Source organism: Psammomys obesus, unplaced genomic scaffold (assembly GCF_907164565.1).
Source record: "Psammomys obesus unplaced genomic scaffold, mPsaObe1.curated_primary_1811, whole genome shotgun sequence".
NCBI classification, from domain to species: Eukaryota; Metazoa; Chordata; class Mammalia; order Rodentia; family Muridae; genus Psammomys; species Psammomys obesus.
Genome location: NW_026590062.1, coordinates 5,224,671 through 5,244,487, shown reverse-complemented (window position 1 = coordinate 5,244,487; position 19,817 = coordinate 5,224,671). Strand labels below are relative to the sequence as shown.

Genomic DNA, 19,817 nt, shown 5'->3' with positions numbered 1-19,817 from the left:
AAAAAAAAAAGACAGGAAGGGAAGGATAACTCTTAGACTTCTTATGCCCCATGGAAACATTTCCCTTTCTGTGGCCTTTATTCGAAAAGAGGATGAGGCTGGAGCTGGAGAGAGCTCAGTGTGTAACAAACACTTGCCACACAAACCTAACAAGCAGCGTTCAGATTCTGGGGTGGGGAAGGCGGGGGAGGCGGGGGAGACACATATGAACTCTCGGCTCTCCTATGACAGACAGGACAGGAGATAGAAACAGGTGAGGGAGCCTGTAGCTCGAGGCACAGCGGCAAAAACAAGAGAGACCCTGCCTCAAAGGAGAGTGGGAAGCAGCGAGAACTGACTGCGTTGGGGCGGTCCTCTGACTTCCATGTGTGCACTGTGTCACACACAGCACCCCACACTATAGGCCCATAAATAAATAAAATTGTATTTTTCCTCCTTTGGCTTAAAAAAAAAAAAGATATTGAAATCGTGGCTATTTGTCTTAAGTTTCTGCTGGCCCAGCACACAGCAATGCTGTCAGGCACGTGGCTGGTGCACAATGAATGTCTGATGAGCAAATATGTGCCTGAGTGACTTGGACATGGACCTTGCAAAGAGAAGAAGACATGGCATAGTAACTGGACTCTTTGGATCAAATGAGAAAGCTTTAAAGTCAAGATTGTTCTGTCTGAAAAATATGTTAATGAGTACTCGTATTAATATTTTCCTATACGGTATCATGATATTATCAGCTCTCCTCACGAAACTTGCCTACCACACTAACTGGTGATGAATACATACAAAATCAGACTTTAAGCTCTTCATTCACTGTAAAAGACAAGGAGATAAACAGGGGGAAGTGTTTCCCTGTGGTTTTTTTTTGGGTTTTTTTTGTTTTTTTTTTTTAATCAGCATGTTTGAGGTGACAGCCAGGCACATTCGCCTTAGTGACAGAGGAAACTTTGAGGGGAGCCTACCCCCAGTTACAAGACAGAACAAGACTCTGAGAAACAAAGGCTATTTTAAGAACTATAGTTAATTTCCCTTCATAAATCCCTCTCCCTCTCTGTCACTCTCTTCCTCCTTCCCTCCTCCCTTCTCCTTTCTCCCTCTAATACTGACATTCATTAAAAGCTTGGGGGGGGGGGGTTTATTGTATTCAAGTGTTTTCTTTTAGACAGCAGTGAAGTAGGAAGAACATGCCCTTTGCCCTCCTGGCTCAGCTCCTTCCCAAGATGCCCCACAGAGTTCTCCTGTCCCACTGTTAGTTTTTCACCATAACAGACACACACTGAGATTGTCTGGTTTGGGTCCAGTGTTTCCAGCTTTCTGCAGTGGACTCTAACTTCTGCTGTGGCGGAGCTGGAATACTCTGACTGCATCACCCAGCAGCCCTCAGTCAGGGTTTAATACGGATTCAGTTGAAGGAACACGTGACAAGAACCTGGGTGTAGGCTAACTTCTCAGGCTTAATATGCTACTTCGTGCAACACACCACTTCATGAACGTCAAGTCCTGATATACCTCAGAGCATTCAACTGGTCATGAAGAGGTGACATAGTTAAAGAAAGGATGAAAAGGAAAAGCCAGGCATGGTGACACACGCCTGTATCCTGCAGTTTGAGAGGCTGAGGCAGGAGAATCAGGAGTTACAAGATTGACAAGTATTACACAGGTAGATAATGTCTCACACACACACAAATGGAGAAATGAAAAGAAGGAAGAAAGGAGAAAAGAGGAAGCTAAGCCTTACTCCTAAGCTCTTAACCATCAGTCTGAGTGGGCTGCAGCTTGCTATATTGTACTGAATTGTGTGCGGCAGAAGAACACAACGAAGGGCGGCCAGGGAGTACCATGTCATGAAGGACAAAGGCGCCTGAAGTAAAAGCGTGATAACGTCACAAATCAGCATCACGTCTGGACAGCAGTGAGCAAGTGCTTGGTAATGCTCAGCTAATGCGCTACAATCAAGGGTGCTTTCAATTTGTTCCAGCTACATGATGCCTGGCCCTCAGGGGTTGGGCTGTAGGCATGAAAAGCAGAGGACACATAAATGGAGAGGTGGCAAGTTTGGCTGATGAGGTAGAAGAGGTTTTCTGCATGTTCCACAAAGCATGGAGGGGACGGAATCTCAAGTGTTGGCTAAAAGGTATCTTCATGAACTGAAGTGGGGAAAAGAGGTGCTTTAAATGGCTGGAAGATGGAGCGGTGGCCCAAGAGAGCTGTGGGTAAGGAGGATGGCCTTGAAGAGGGAGCCTTGGATTGAACTAGATGGAAGATAGTATCAGGGAGAATCTTAGTGGACTGGACAGATGCAATCTTTCGCAGTCACGCTCGGAAGGGGTCAGGTTGGTAGCAGTCAATGTGACAAATTGCACACTCTGGAAGTGAGTGATGATGCAGAGAGTGAAGGTGTGGCGAGTGGGGAAAACTGGATGACCACCCCAAGAGCAGAGAACTCAGAAATACCCGATCTGCAAACAAAACTGGTTCACAGACAGACACTTGTGATTCAGCCCATGAGAAGAGATTACATTGCCCAGAGCCTCAGGCCCACCCCTTGATCTCTCCCTTTGGAGTACAGAGTAGTGGCAATGATCTGACTCCTCCCCCCCCCCCCTTCCGCATAAACCACACATTACAGAAGAGATTCAAGAATCTGACAGAGCAGATCCAGTTTGCAACAGCCATACGTAAAAAAGGACTTCACCTCTTTGGCCCCCCCAAAGAGCCAGAAAAAGACTTTCAGGTAACACTGTTCTGGTGATCAATTTTTACCATGCTGACTTTGAGATAAATACAGGGAGTTAGCATAGGAAAATATGCTTCAATCAATTAATCAATCTAAAGAACGCTGGCACCTGTCCGCTAAGCCAATATCCCCGCAGGTGGCAACTGCAATGGCTCTGGGGACTGTGTGTGTACTGACCTACCATACTCCAAGACCTGTTCCTTCTCCATGTCTGCATAGGGGCTGGAGAGATGACACAGTGGTTAAGAACACATGGTTCTTCCAAAGGACCACCGTTCAGTTTCAAGCATCCCACAACTGGCGGCTCACAACCACCTCTAACTCTGGCTCCAGAGGATTTGACACCCTCTCCGGGCCTCTACAAGAACCTACTCACATGTGTGCACACACGCGCGCGCACACGCACACACACACACAAATAAATACACCCAACCTAAAATAAATAAAGAGCGCTGGCTGCTCTTCCAGAGGACACAGGCTCAACCCCTAACACCCACATGGCACTTCACAAATGTCTCTGACCCCAGTCCCAGGGGTTGCAATGCCCTCTTCTCACCTCTGAGGTCACCAGGGAAGTATTACACATAAAATAAAATATTTTAAATTCAAATAAATATTTAAAAATGCTAAGTATTTTGTAACTGACTTACTTTCCCGAAGGCTTGGGATACACTTGGGGATGTGTTCCCCACCCCTGGGGTGCGCTTGAACCAGATTTCTTCTCTCTGTATTGACTTTTCCTTCCTCCCCCTTGGCTAGGTATTCAGCAATCTGTGAGCCACCTACATTAGGCTAGAAATACTCAGAAGAGGAACATTTTCAGTTATGACGAGTCATGGCAGCATTTCTCCGCCGGTCCGGATTTGGGGTGTTTCTGTCAGGTGATGCCCATGGGGACACATTTCAGCAGAAGGCGGGAAGTGTTCCGTGGCTCTGCTCCCACAGACCCCAGCAATCTTCACTTCCAACACTATCTCCCCACCCAACCACACACACACACAAGCACGGAGGGCCTTCTCTTTGCTGTCCTCCTTACCTGCTGACCCATTTCGTCAGTCCTAGATACAGACCTTAGAAGAAATATAACCAGGGCCTGTTCTGTGACTCAGCAGGTGAGGGCATTCCTCATGAGAGCCAAAAACCTAAACGATGCCCAGGCCCCTTGTGGTCGAGCAAGAGAACCAATTCTCAAAAGCTGTCCTTTCTACATGTGCAGTGTGGGACACACATACAAAAACAAGACCCAAAACCACAGGGACTCCACCACACCCACTGAGACAAACGGTCCACTCCAAGCCTGTGCCTGTGCTCAATTTTCCCCACATGTTCCAAAAGACGTCTCTTGGTTTAAGTCAGGAACCAGAGAGCTCGTGTACTGGTGTGTCTGACGTCTCTTTTAACCTGAACACTCTTCTTCATTAGAAGAAGAAAAGAACGCCCTCAACCTGTTTAAGGAACCTTGCAGGATTTCTCACATTCTGGACTTTGCTGGCAGCTTCCTTGGAGCACTATGTAATGTGTCTGTCCCCTGTGTTTCTTGTAGATTAGCAGATAAACCCAGGGCCTTCTGGGTATTCTTGTGCAATTGCTTTTGCTCTGAGAGTCACTCAGGATGGGTTCTCAACCTGCTCTCCCATGCCATTCGGGAACACAGAGCCCCTGACCTCACTTCTTGTGATGTGAAAATTGGTCTGTGAGTGTGTGATCTCACCTGATACCCCACACATGCACCAGCATGCTCTCTCCAATCTCCCACCCCATGAGTTTGGCATTCCCGAGTGGCTGCCAGGAGGTAGTCTTCAGGCTCCCTCCTTCATCGCATCAACAGTTTGGTTACCCTGGTGCAAGCTCAGATAGAAAGACAGGGCGGATGTGTGGTTCAGAGTAGTGAATTTGGACCTCAGCAACCTCGAGAAGCGACCATTGACAGATCCCTTCTCGGCATCAATACACACTCATAAGTTTGTATGTTTAATGTGTTTAGAGACATTGTTGTAGTGAGAAATCTTTAAAAAAAAAAAAAAAAAAAAACACACACCCCCACAAATATTATAATTTGTTTTTGTTTTGATCCCAGATGTTGGGAATGGGACTTCTTTGAAGCAGCTATGATTTGCATCGTGCTCTAACAGAGGCGTGATTTTGCCAGTTGTAGATGGTTTTCTGCAGTTGTGTGTTATTTGGAATTCTGGGAACTTTTCAGAGGGTATATAAACGCTAGAGCTCCAGGAGGTGGGATAGGAAGTTGTTGTCTGTGGTTTGTTAGTAGCTTGCTCAAAGAAACAAGAAGAAAATAGATTCAAGGATCTCTCTGTCCGTCTGTCTCTCTCTCCCCTTCATCTAGTGATAGGGGTGAAACTGAGAGGCTAAAAGGTGGAGAAAATAAGAACCCACAAAGTGGCAAAGACCAGATACACATTGTAGTGTTTATTGTTCCGTGCTAGGCCAGCAGAGCCAACTTTCCAGTTTACAGGGACCAGAAGAATAAGCACCAAACCTCTCTACCTCTATTGAGGTGAAGGAGACAAAGCCAGAGTATAGGAGTGTTCTCAAGGAAAATGACATACTTTCTTTACCAAGTCAATGTCACATGTGCGTGTGTGCGTGTGCATGTGTGTATACTATATGATTATGTACATGTGATTGTTCAGAAGATCTCATGTATGTGTTGTGTCAGGTACATGTAATTGTGGGTACGTGTGTGTGTGTGTGTGTGTGTGTGTGTGTGTCTGTTATGGGTGTGTGCACATGCTTGTGGCCAAAGGTCAATGTCAGTATCTTCCTTGATCACTCTGTTAGGTCTCTACCTGCTGCAGGGCATGGCTGGCATACTCTACCCTCTACCTAGGGCGGAGCTTCTCCTCTCCCGGAGGCTCTTCACTATATAATCCAGACATCTTGGTTCCGCTGGTCTTCCCCCCTTCCCCTCTTTTCCTCTTTTCTCACTTCCTCTTCCCCTATCTTCCTCCCCCCAAACACATCGTGCGCCCCCCCACACACACACTGCTCCAATAAACCTGGTTTATATAATGTAGCTTTACCTCCCCATTAGCTCATTCTGTTTTATTTAATCAATTACTCTCCACCTTGGTTTCTGAAACAGGGTCTGTCACTAGCCCTGGTGCTTAGCAATTTAGCTGGACTAGTTGGCCAGCATACTCGAGGGATCCTGCTGCCTCCATCTCCCCAGCACTGGGATTACAGGGGCATGCCAGCTCTGGCTTTTTGCATCAAGCCGGGGGGGGGGGGTGTCTACATAGCATAGCAAGTATTTTACCAGCTCAGCTGGTAACCATTTTCAACTGTGACCTCCAAAACATTTTCAATTGTGAGTGTGGAGGAGAAAACTTAAGCCTATCTCCACAGCGGACGATATCCCAAGATACAATGACTGTGGGTCCAACCTCATTCAGAATATTAGTGAATCTCACTGTTGCTGAGATGTAAAACGGGACAACCGCTGTAGAAAAGGTTGGTGTCCTCATGAAAGGTAAGCACACGTACCAGACGGGTCTGGCCATCCCATCCCCACCGTGGTCCAGAGAAATGAATGCATGTGTCCGAAGACTGGTGCCCATGTCATAAGAGCAATCTTATTTCAGGTCTCCAAAAACTGGAGACTGCCCAAATGTCCACTGGCAGGTGACGAGATAAACAGTGGACCTCAACCCATCAATAAAAAGCAGTAAGCTATGGATGGTGCTTCAGCAGAAGGAATTTCAGTGTGGAGCAAGAGAGGGCTGACAGCACATATTGTATGATCCAGTTTACACGAACTCTAGAAAATACAAACTAAACTATAATGCTTAGAATCAGTTCTATTGTTTCTAGGGACAAAGGAAGAGATGAGGGAGGGTGAGAGAGAACCAGGGTATAAAGTCTTGGGGATGATGGGCATGTTAGTCTTAAGCCTGGTGGTGACTTCCATGCCTATACATACACACACACACACACACACACACACACACACGCACACACACACACACACATATCGGAGTTTAAACCAAAGTACACATGGACTTTGTACATCTATTATTCCTCAACAAATCCATGTCCAACTGCTGGAAGAGAGAGCCTTTGTTCCTAGCCTAACCTGGCTAGGGAGCGATGGTTCTGGCCCCTTCTTCCTGTTAGTCTTGTTCTCACTCACTTGTTCTACAAGGAAGGACTGACTGCATTTCCTAGAGCTGAGCAATCACTGGCCATGTCCTACGAGGAGGTAGGACTGTGTGCCTTTTAAGATTCAGGATCAACACTCCGTCTTCTCGATGCCTGCACCCAGAGCTGGCGGGCACACAGCCAGCTGGCCACTCTTGTCCTTGCTCTGCAGCAAGGCCGACTTGCCTATGAAGCAGAGCTTGCCATTCTTCTGTAGAACGGGCATGATTATCAGCATCAAAGGATACATCTGGGGGTCACTCTTCTGCATCTGTCCCTTGGGAAGTGAGGAAAGGCTGAGTATCCACTACCAAGGAGCATGTATGGCCACATTTATTCTCTCTCAAGTACACACTGGAAGCCATTCCCAAGCCCTCCCTCACGGACCACCTGGGCCTCCTACTCTGTGTCCTTATGCTGTCATCTCCTGTCACTCCTACCTTTCGTTCCATCCAACCTTCACCCTCAGAAAATGAGCATAAATGCAATCAACACACTTCATAGAATTGATTGGAAAGTTGGCTGCCGAACAGAGTCCCAGATGTTTAATATAATTTAGAATCATTGGCCAAATCATTTCCGTGCTTGCTTGCTTATGAAAGGGTTTTCAGCAAGTGAGAGCTGAATGGTGGGGGACTCCAATTTCTGGGTTCCCTAACAAACCTATTCCCAACTCCCATCTTTTCCATGGGAAAGCATTTTCTTATCTCATTTAGAGATAATCCAGTTGAAATCTGCGGCTGTCCCACTGGTGTGGGCTGAGAGGCACAATAAAAAATGGAAAATATGGTGGGGAAAACCAAAGGTTTCAAGGACAACCATCCTAGACCTCTACTCTTCATGAAGCAGGGCTCTCTTGATGGTCCATACGACTCCTTGCATAGGCCACCAGGAAGCCAAGCTTCCCAGATCACCCTTCCTTCAGCAACATACTCAGAATTCCCTTGTTTTGACTCTAAACCAGCACTTTATTTCCAGAACTAGAAACATCCTTCACCCAGATCGCTACACTCACTACATCTTAATACTGCAGTTATCTCTAGAATAAGTTGTCGCCATTTATAATGTAGAATATATACTTTTAATATCTCTGGATGTGGCCTCCAAACACATGCTAGAGGAGAAAATGCCTATAATCTTAATTCATAAGCATTTAGCTCCTTTTAGCCTATTTTTTCTCTTAATCACTTACCCTCTAAAAACAGAACAGCCCCCAGGAGACGCATAAATATTCCCTGCTTATTCCCTAAGAGGCGACAAAGTCCTGCCTATATCTCTTCATCATTCCTTTTCCATGTTCTGGCCAGCTGAGTTCCTACATAGATCTATAGCAGCTTACCCTCTCCCAGGCCTCCTTCTGCCTGCTGATACCCAAGGGGCCTTGGTTCCTCTTCTCCCTACACTGATCAGGAGACTGGCAGAGAGACACATTTCAGGTTTAACCCAGCTTACAAAGAAGCGCATCTGCATCCTCCTTACAGCGTACAACAAGACGAAGAAAGGCCAGGCAACGGAAGCTCTGAAGCTCTGAAAGAGGCTGGAACCGAGTGAATGATCATATCACGCAACCTGCCACCCTACAGGCAAAACACTGAGGTACAGAAGCGGAAGGTGAGTGTTAAAACTATAAGGGAATTTCGTTTGGGAGGAAGACAAGTGCTGTGGATAAGAAATCTCCATTAGAGATACAGGGCCTTATGAAGCCTTGGCTTCATTCTTTTCAGTGATGCACAGAAACAGCCTGCCAGTAAGAACATCCAAATTATTAAGAAGCAGAAGAAGGATGCTGTTTGGAGTACAAGAGGTGACGGTATTTTATATTACTAAGGGACATCCCAGAAAGTTAAATAAGAAACTCAGAACAGGAGGGACTGGAAATGGGGTGGGAGACACTGTTGACTCTACAACTGTAACACTAGATTTATTTTTTCTAGATTTATTTTTATTTTACATGTGTGTGTTAGGCCTGCATGCATCTAGGTGTATCTGGTAGGAAGAAGATGTTGAATTTCCTGGAACTGAAGTCAAGTTAAGAGACCATCCTGAGTGTCCATACAGGCACTGGGAACGTAACCCAGGTCTTCTGCAAGAGCAACAAGCGTTAACTGCTGAGCCTTCCTCCCCAGCTCCTTGCATTGCTCAAAACTTCCACCATTCCAGCATTTTCAAAATAAATACATAAATAAATAAATGCTAAAGAGAAGAGTTTTATTTCGTGGTATTTTACATATCATGGTGGTATAGACTTATAATCCCGGCACTTGGGAGGCTGAGGCAGGAGGATCATAAATTTGAGGACAGCACAGGCTACACAGTAACACCCTATCTTTAAAACACACAACAACAAACATTCCTAATAAAAAACATAAAACAAAAGTAAAAAGGCTGGAGTCGGAAGGCCCTCAGCGCCCGCCACCGACAACTGCCAGGCCTGTGACCTTCACTAAGAGCGCCTGTCTTTAGCCCCCAGCATTGTCTTGAGTATTGTGGGATTCATTCTAGGAAATGAGTCAGTGGAGGTCTGGTTAGAAGCAAAGGGACTAGTAAAACGCATGGTAGATGCACGGTAGGCTTAGCACAGCCTGGCACATAGTAGGTGTTTAGCAACCCAATGTAACACTTGCCTGAGAGGTGTTAATAGAGGACACTTAACCCAGTCCTCACTAACAGGGAGAGAGACAACAGTAAAGTGGGAAAAGGGAGAGATAAGCAAATGCCCATCTTGAAGGATGCAAAATCTATTGGTGAGAAAAGCTTTACATTCCTCAACAGTATAGCATAAAAGCCCAGTAACTCAGGGCTGGTGAAAAGGCTTAGCAGGTACCTGTTGCCAAGCTGGTAACCTGAGTTCGATTTCAAAGACCCACACAAGGTGAAAAGAGGGAACTGTCTTCCACAAGTTGTCCTCTGACCTCCACATGCACACTGCCAAGACACATGTGTACAACCCTCCACAACACACACACACATGCACACACACACGCACACACACTCACATACACAAACTCACATAAATAAATAAACATAATTGGCAATGGGAACCCTTAACCAAAAAGCAGCCTCCTCTCACCCTGTGGCTGGAAGTCGAGAGGAGGAAGGCCCACAAAGATGAGCAAGGAATGCTGAGCCTGACACCTCTGATTCTCTGCTCCTCAGCGGCTTTGTAAACTCCGATATGCACGGGGACCACCGAGGGATCTTATTAAAAGGCAGCTTCTGACCTAGCCTCTCTAACAAGCTCCCAGGCGATGACGATGCTTTTGGTCCACAGACCGCACTCTGAGTAGAAACGTCCTCCTAACCTCTGGCAACAGTTCTGGGGCTTATTAGCAACAGCAGTCTTGGAAAATTAATGAACATTACTGGAATGTGGCTCCTCCTCCTAAAAATTATCAACTGGGGGCAACTGTATCCCTTGAGACAGCCACATCAGGAGACCATGAGTGATGTCTGGAGACATTTTTTGGGTCTCACAATTCCAGAAGGGGGATGCTAAGCGGCATTGTGGGTGGGGGCCAGGGACGGTGAGGCACACTGCACCTCACACAGCAGCCCTACAACCAAGGACCATCTGGCCGCAAATGTGAGCAGTGCCAAAGTAGGCAGACCCTGCTCCAAATAAACAGAACGGTCTTCACTATACACCTAGGGCTACAGACCCTGACTTCAAAGGCGAGCCATCAATCCGATGGCTGATCCCCAGATCAGCTCTGACACCTGAGGGACCACAAAGGGCAGGGGCTGTAAGTGGAGAAGAGTCTCCAGGTCAGGGCCTATGGTCTGCATTTTGTTTAAGGTCAGGCATATGTGGTTCCATAACCAAGACGGGAGTGCAGGAAACCTTATGTCTGACTACTGGTCAGGCCCACAGCTCTAGTCAAGCTTATCTAGACTCCAAGCAGGCAAGACCACATTCAGATTTGCTCATGAGCAGGGCTGAGGACTCAACACAGCACCTTGTACACTACAGACGCTCCGACACCAGACCGAATCCCTTAAGTTCTAAAGTTACTTCAACTCCAAACATTCGGACACAGACCCAGAGACTAAGCAGCTCACTCTCTCATGAAGTACGCTCACTCTCTCATGAAGTACGGTCTGTCTTTCCCCATCATCACTTTCATTGTTACGGCGAGGGCAAGCATAGTATTACAGAAAGAGCATGGGCTTTGAATCACATGGCTCGTGACACAAATCCACACTCATTCATTCACCAAATGTTGTTGAGCAAGTTACAATATTATCCACATCTGTAAGATGGACCTAAAACTCAGGAATTTGGAAGCAATACTGGGTGGTATATTAGAATATCACGTACTGGGGTGAAATAAATGCGGCCTACCCTGCTGAAGGACTGTGAGTTTTAAAAAAGGAAACTATGTGGTACTGCTTACTCTATACACAAGATTTTTCAAGACTGTTACTCAGCGATGGGTACCTCCTCTTCAGCCAGATGCACCCACCCACCCCGGAAGGTTTATAGTTGATGTAGTAGATGTTTATAGTCTAACTATCATCTGCCCAGGGCCAGGGAGGGCAGGCAAAGTGACATCTACTTGCAAAGGAAAGATCTCAAAGTGCCATCAGCATGGGCTCGCCACTGCGTCACCATGGCTGCAACACAACAAAACGCGCTCTCTGCTAACAAATGCTACGGACCTGGAAAACCAGAAGAATTTGGCAAGAACTGCTTCTTGCTGAAAACAGTGAGAGGACGAGAGGAGAGAAAAGGCCCCTGTCAGGAGTGATAACCAACAATGCTGGTTCTCCAGGACACTCGCCAGAAACACTCAAGGAGAAAATTCATGGTCACCTCTCGCATTTACACCTTTCTCATCCTTGGGTGAAAGGTGTAAGTGAGCCAGTTCCGTTGGGGAAAAACACTTCAAGAGATGTGCTCTGGAAGTGTGCCAGACAGCTAAACCTTCCCACTGACAGGAGCAGAGAGACGCCAGGGAACCCCGTAGGTCTGAAAGTGGAAGGTTCTAACGGCTACCAGAACTCTAGAAAAATAAAGCCGGTTTAAGACCAGAATCTGGAACATTGGAGCCACACAACCCAGAGCAGCTGTGAGGGTTGAGGGGCCCTACCAAAGTCTGGAGCACAGCCCTGAAATAATGACAATAATAAGCAGAGGGAAACACAGCCTTGCATGAGGCTCGGGAGGAAACATCGGAGCAACGAGTGCCTGGGCACCCACCACTGTGGCAGTGACCCCTCGAAGGGTCGTCAACTCACTGGGAGAATAAAAGACCCTGAACTGGGTCATATGCCCGGGCCACATGCTACTGCCCATGACAACCCCAAGGGGCAGGACGTAGGGTGACAAGGACGCCCCACCCGGCCTCAGAGCCAAAGCAGAAGAACCTTCGCTTCCCTCGCTGCCACTCTCAGCTCTGCCATTCATCGACTTGCCCGTACCCTTCTTAAATTGCATTTTTGTATCCTGCCAAGACCACCCCTCGAGATAACGTGTTTCCGACCATTATTCCCTGCTGTGCTAAGCGGTACTTCCTTTCGTCGGTTACAACAAGAGAAAGAAGAATCGGGGGTGAGACAGCAAAAGGGCTAAGGCTGCTTTCAGTAATTTGTTGTGGAAGAGGAAATGTTCAACAGCTGGGAATCACAAGGCATTGAAGTGGTGAGTGTGAACTTGGGAGACCTGCTGACTGTAAGGGTTCTGGGCTGAAGTGAGTCACTCCATGCGTATTTGTGAAAAACAAAACTGGACAAAGGCATAACTTATGTTAGAAAACCGCTCAAGTCACTCGGAGTACAGCAATGTTCTGATTCACAGGGCCCTTAGCTGATTGCAAACACACAAAGAAAAACACCTGCCAGCAGATGCCTCTCCTAATGGTCGGGAACTACCATGCACCACCAATCCTCAGATCGAAGATTCCAGCTCCAGATGAACTACCTAAACAGAGACTGGTCCCACCGACACAGACACCATGCAATAATATGGCCTGTGACAGACGAGGGACCCATACTGCAAAACCCAGAGCAATCTGTGCTGCCTCAAGTTTAAGTAATAATATTATAAGAAAAATTTAGTCTGGGTTTTGGCAAGTCAGGCACTATTCTTTACGCCTATCCACATTAGGAACAAGGAGGTGAAAGGTCCAGAGATACTTCATCAGCTCTGCAACTTTTCTGGAAGTCTGATAGTACAAAAAAACAAGGTTGGTGGAAATGTAAAGAATTTCTTGAAGCAAACACTTTCCCTGAGTCTTTGGAGCCACTGACTGTGCCGGGAGCTGGCGGTAAGTCTTCAAGATCTTCATTATTGTGTGCCTGCTTATGTGTGTGTGCATGTGTGCGTGCATGTGTGTGTGCGCGTGCGTGCGTGCCTGCCTGTGTGCATGCGCCAGCTGGAGTTACAGGTGGCCGTGACCTGTCTGTCATGGGGCTGGGAACCAAACTTTGGTCCTCTGCAAGAGCCGAAGGCACTCTTAGCCATTAAGCCACCCCCACAGCCCAGCCTCTGCCTTCTGAAAGAGCACTGGTATTCAGTCCTCTGTAGCCCCCAAGGGCACTGTACCCATATGTACACACATCTGCTGCACACACATATACACACATCATTAAAAATAAAATAAAATTTCCCTTAGAAAGTGCAGGAAATCGTGTCCATCGTGTTGAGGACATCCTGCTTCTGTTTCTGGTCACTGATTCATTAAGCCAAACAGCACAATGACAACTGATGGTGTTTCCATAACAGGTGTTACAGGTCATGCAGACGTGTCTTAAGCTAGACAGGAAGATGGTTACCAACTCTATGCAAATGATGTGTCATGCTCTATATGGGTGAACTTGGGCTGCCTCAGATTTGGGTAGCCAAGAGGGAGGGGGCCTGCCTGGCACCAACCCCCTCTCACTAGGGAGGGCAAACTCTCATAGCAAAAACAACATCAAAACCTACCAAAACACAAAATAAAGTTACTGAGATAATTAACCACCATTCACCAACTTACCTAAGTGGAAATGTGTTGTTAGGGATAATTAGCAAGCTCATGCATAAAAACATTAATTGCTTGTTCAAGAAGATGAGATAAAAAGGCAAGACGAGAAAAGTACTTTAATAGCATCTAAAGGATATTCTATCAAATCTTTCTAAAAAGCGTTAACAGAAAGAATGGAAATATATTACTGATTAAAAAGTCTTACCTTTGAAAATTGGGAGGGAATTGTCTGAATACTAGAAAAACGAACCAGTGTGACTACCAGAATGCTATGCTTTAGGACTTAAATGTGTCTTTTAAAAGGCCATGTGTTGAAAGACTGGTCCTCACACTATGGCGCTCCGGGGAGGTAGTAACACTTTCACAGGTAGGACCCGGGGCAGGGTGGGGACGGGGGGAAAGCAAGGTCACTGCATGACCCTGGAGGGACACTGAGATACAGGGCCCGCATCACTCTGCTTTGTGTTTTGAATATGAAGTGATCGGATGTCTCAAGCTCTTGCCACTTGGCCTCCATGCTGGTCTGCAACCTTGAACTGTGAGCAGAACTGACCCTTTCTCCTTGAAGTCTCTTCAGTCAGTGAACCTTATCACAGCGGGAGGGAAGAGCCAACACGCCAAGCCCAACATGCCAAGCCACTCTCACGTCTCAAGTGAAGGCACAAGAAACTACACAGTCCCTCATCCTAAATGGTCAACACAGATCTTTCTCTGAGTATTTATACCTATTTAAAATGAGATGCGTGAAGCTGGGACCCATGTGTAAGCACGCATCTCATTTATGCTCCGCACACAGCCAGAGGTAATTTTATATACTTAATGCAACATGTGAAATTTTTCCACTTGGGATATCACATTGGTGCTCAAAAGCTTTCAGATTTTGAAGTATTTCAGGTTACTTTTCTTTTCTTTCTTTCTTTTTTTGATTAGGGATGTTCAACCTGTAATCACAGCTCCAATTTGAAGCTCAGACTTGATCCCTAAAAACAGCTTCCACCCCCCATCCTCCCCACCACTCCCACCTCCGCCTCCCAATAGCATCAAAAATAAAATAAACAGATCCAACAGAATAACTGACACTCTAATCTATGCTGATCACTGGGCCGGGTCTCGGGGTCACCTTCAATCAACACACTAAAAAAAAAAAAAAGTTTTAACATCTTCCAAAGAAAATCAGATTCATAAAAATAATAGACAAAAATGCTTCTTAGTGTTGCTGATGAGAAATCAGATTACTGTTCTTAATGAATTGATTCGGTTTTATGCTCTTGATTGTACAGTGAGGGGTGACTGCGTCTCTGCATGTATTCAGCACAAATTGTACGTACTTCGGAGTAGAGGGAAGCATCACAGGGGGAGGCGGGTGAACAGGCCAGGTGTTAGTTTGTGGTCTCATGGCAGACAGAGCCCCAGCTGCCCGGGCCAAGTCTTTTCCCTATCCAGAGAAAAAAATAACCAGGCCTGTGTTTCATCTTGGAAGAAACTGTCAGACCAAGGGGCAGCCTTTGAACTCTGCCATTTGCACCTCTAACTTGCTCCTAGAAACTTTCTGAAGGCCACGGAGAGACAGAGCTCAGTAAACGGCCCACTTCTGTACAGACAATTATTAATTGAAGACAGCTGGGTCATTCGCTTTTTCTATGGCTGTAAATAATTAAAGTCTTTCTGTGTGTCAATTTCTGGCTGCTTTGCAATAGTCCTCAAGCCCACACCCGAGCAGAAGGAGTACATCCTACTTACAGTTACGAATGTTATCCCAGTCCGTTCCGGCAAAGAAAGGGTGGCAGCAGAGACCCTCAAACTTCAGTCTCTCTTTCTGGCCACACAGCAAACTCTGAATCAGATCAAGGAACTCACTGCTAACTTTGGGGTCATCTGGAAACTTCAAAAACCTCTATTCCAAAAAAAAAAAAAAAAAGATTTCCTTAACAGTTATTCAGTTTATGTCCTTAAGTGAAGAGGGAATTTCTCATACATAAAAGTTCTTTTCATTCTTTTTTTTAAATAAAGTTTTATGCCCTTATAACTTTAGACCAAAGGCATGTTCCTGAAATAAGTGGCCCGCTCACATCAGTGGGCCTAGCTCTTTTGTTGGGGTTCAATGTCCTCCGTGAGGTGACCTATGCATCCCTCTCCCATCCAAGCTCACACACTCCCCATCTCTCTCTCTCTCTGTTGTCCAACAGCACTGAGCTATTTCAAGCTCCCTGTACATCTCATGCTGTTCTCTCGGCCTAGAACTCCCTCCACCCAGCACCAACCCCAGCTAGCTCTCCCTGGCTACCTTCCGGCCTGGTGTTCCCGTCGACATGCTCCCTCTACGCTCCACCCTTTCTTGCTTGCTCTTAGTTTTTTTGAAACAGGGTGTCATCTAGCAAAGGCTGGCCTCAAACTCAAAATGCAGCTAGGAAGGATGACCCTGAACTCCTGATCCGCCTGGCACCACCCACCCACTAGTGTTCTGAGTTCGTACAGAAATGATGTGCCGTGGTTTCTGAGGGGCGGTGAGGGGAGAAGGTTTGAGGATGGCCCCTTGCGCAGCACTGCTGACCTGGTTCCCAAGGCTACCTAGTACCGTTTTGCTAAGCCTGAATTACTAAACAAGCAGACTGAAATGGAAGATGGATATTAGCTCCAAGAGTTATCTAGAGGGAAATTTCAACTCAAGAGAAGCCTCAGCAACACTGTTTATACATTAAAAAAAAAAAAAAAAAAGCATCAGCCATTCCAAGGAAATGAAAATTGGATGAAATACAGAATCCCAGGGAACGAGGCCTCGTTTCTCCTTTAAGCTAAAAAACAGGTTCATGGCATCCTTCAGAAATGGGCTTAATGGAGTGCAATATACTTATTAGACAGTAGTTTTGATTCCACTTTATACATATTTGTGTGTATACACACAATATGTGACTTCAGCTCTAACTCATCTGCTCAGTTCTTCCCCACGGGAGAATCAGGAGCCTCAGGCTCCGACAGTCTGTGCTGTGGCAGGCAGTTCGCATAGCTTCTGTGGTTTGGTTTCTCCACTAGCTTGTGAGGTACTAATGCCTACCTCCCGGGGTTGCTTGAAAAAGAAAGGAGCTGATGAGCTATCGCATCGATTCCGAGACTCGTACTTATGCACATTTAACGTTGGTGCGCTCAAGATGCACTTCACAACCAATAAAAAGACAGGATTAAGATGGCAGCCATCTTTCCTCTTTAGCACTACCTCAAAAATGCTAAGGGGCCCTAAGGATGACTGACAGCTGCGATCCCAAGGGCATCAGTAAAGAGCTCAGGGGATTATGCATGAAGTCAAAGCTGTGCTGCTTTACGCCTAAGCATTGCTTCAAGTTCTGATGACCCTTCACCTGGAAGTTCATGATGTTGTTGAAGGTGCGGGCGGAGGTTCCCTCTGTGAATGGGGTTTTCCCGTAAACCATCTCGTAGGCAACCACTCCCACAGACCACCAGTCACAGTCCGGGCCGTAGCTGCCTCTCCGATCCCCGTTCATCACGGTCAACACCTCAGGAGCCATGTAATCCGGGGTCCCAATGGGGAGTTTGGCATCCACCTAGATACCCGTAAACAAGAGGAACACAGCACACTCTCAGTTACCCTCCGGTAGGTGCCAACACCGGCATCAGACACCAGCCGATTTGCCACTGATTACCTTGCTGCCTGCGAATTGACTCTCTGTCAAGCGGCACACACTATCAAAAAACGCCAAAGCTTTACTAACTTGTAAAAAGAGGAGACATTATACAGCCCAAAGGCAAACAGATAGGGTTTACTGATGACGTATACTGTTTCATTACACAACTGTTTGAAGATAGATTTCCTAGTACAAGCTACTGCTACACCAGAACTTCTGGTTGGCAGGACAGAAGGGCTGAGACTCAGGGCCCTGTATAAGATAAACAAGTACTCCGTCCCCAATGAAGCTACATTCTAAACTCATAGAACTTCTTTAACTCAAAAAACAAAAACAAAAACAAAACAAAACAAAACAACAACAACAACAAAAATATATATATATATATATATATAAAATGGGACCTGGGGAGATGACTCAATTGGGAAACTACTTCCTGTGTTGAGCAAGAAGACCTCAGTTCAAAGAACTGAATGTGGGGGTGAGCTATAATCCCAGCACTGGGAAGGCTCAGCTGAGGGGACGCCAGGGGCTTACTGCTAGCCAACCCAGGTAAATTGGTGAACCCCGGTTCAGTGAGAGACCTTGCTTCAAAAAATAAAGTGAGAGAGCAGAGCTTTGTTGACCTCTGGCCTCCACATCCATGCACATCCAGATGTGAGCACAGACATACACCACACAAGCAGAGAGAGAGAGAAGAGAAAAACAACAAAATGATAATTAAGCCTAAACATGGATCTATGGTAAAGATCAACCCATTAATGAGAAACTGTGGGCTAGCTGGCAACACAAAAACAGCATGAGGTCGGACAACATTTCAAGTCTGGGAGAAAAAAAAAAAAAAATGGAAACCGGCCTTGGGATGTTTCCTACTTCAGCCCACCTGCAGAGCACAGTGTGATGAGTAGGCGCCACCCAGGCTGCATGTTAATGAGTTCACCTGCCTCATTCCCCACTCCTGTTCCTATGGTCCTCTTCCTGTTTGGAAATGCTGTCCCTGCAACCCAGCAGGGCCCAAGCACTGCCCTTGGCAAAGGCAGACCAGGACACCGCAGGAAGTCTTTCAATAGAGCCATCCGCATTCCATTACAGTGACCGGCCTCATTTCCTAAGACTTTCTGTTTTAGTGTTTAATGCCTTTGTTTCTTGAAATGATGATGCTGATCAAAGAATTAGACTCCCTGACCCTCACTGGGGGATTCAGCAAGTCGGCAATCCCTTTGATCTTCAAAACTGTTTTTCAAGTTTTACTGAGCATGAAATGTGAAGGTCTAAAGACACCTGTCTGTCCTCCTGCCCATCAAAGCAGAGAGGCCTGACTTCAGATATACAAAGCTGACCGCTGCCCTGTCACCACGGCATTTGTGGCCTCCTCTTAAGTCAGCAGTTAGACAGTGCAGAAAAATCTCCTTATTGTGGGATAAAAAGTATACCTAACAGAACTCAAAGATCTGGGGGATGTGGTCACACTCCCTTAAGGCTGGACTGCATATCAAGAAAGCAGATTTAGGCCAGGCATGGCAACATAAGAGTTCTGTTCTAGGCTTGCATAGCAAGAGGAAGAAGGAGGACAAGGAGGAGGAGAGCGAAGGCAAATCTGCTTTGATTTGATTTCAGAGTTTTGGGAGGAAGGGGAATTTTAGAGCCTGGCACTATAAAACCGCCTTCCCCAGTGATGGGATCAAATGAGGCTCTTTCAACTATGACTTCAAGCTTTCCCATCCTCCTACCCAAGGAATGAGATTATCTATTAATTCTCTCATTCCCCCACTTTTATACTTTACTTTAGTATGTGTGTGTGTGTGTATATATATATGAGCATATTAAACATTCCTGTGATTATCCCATTCCTTTTTCACATGTACATGTAACAGGACTATCAGAATATTCCTATAGTTTTCATAGTCTTTCTCTTATGTATTTACAGACACACATACACACATGTATGCGTAATACAGGAACACTGAAACCATTCCTGTAAATCTCCCATCTCCTCTCCTTCCACCCTTTCCTCGGGCCCACACTCTCGTGTAGGTTTTCCTGGCCTCAAGCACAAAAGGTAGTGATGCTGGTATGTCTGACACTGATTTCTGGCAACAGCATTTCACTACAAGGACCCATCTGAGAACGCTCAAAAGTCACACCAAATGAGAAACAGGAAGGCCTGTGCCAGAGGCAATAATGAAGACACAGAGACATACTGGGTCTAACAGAGGCACAGTGTGGCTTAACCTTGACCCCAGAAGTAGCCAGGGAAGGCCCTAATCAGCAGCCTGGGCTTGCTGGTTCAATGCCTAATTGTCTTACAAGAGTGGGAGCCACAGT

At 46.2% G+C, this 19,817-nt stretch overlaps 1 protein-coding gene across 1 annotated transcript in view; it reads right to left on the bottom strand.

Annotated features, from left to right (window-relative positions):
- Cit (citron rho-interacting serine/threonine kinase) overlaps window positions 1–19,817 on the bottom strand; it is a 134,351-nt gene that overhangs the window by 74,168 nt on the left and 40,366 nt on the right. Inside the window, exons 7-9 of the mRNA XM_055605951.1 lie at window positions 17,208–17,411; window positions 15,595–15,748; window positions 1,833–1,855 (exon numbers count right to left, since the gene is read on the bottom strand). Coding sequence (XP_055461926.1) covers window positions 1,833–1,855; window positions 15,595–15,748; window positions 17,208–17,411 — 381 coding nt within the window. The remainder of the gene's footprint in view (window positions 1–1,832; window positions 1,856–15,594; window positions 15,749–17,207; window positions 17,412–19,817) is intronic.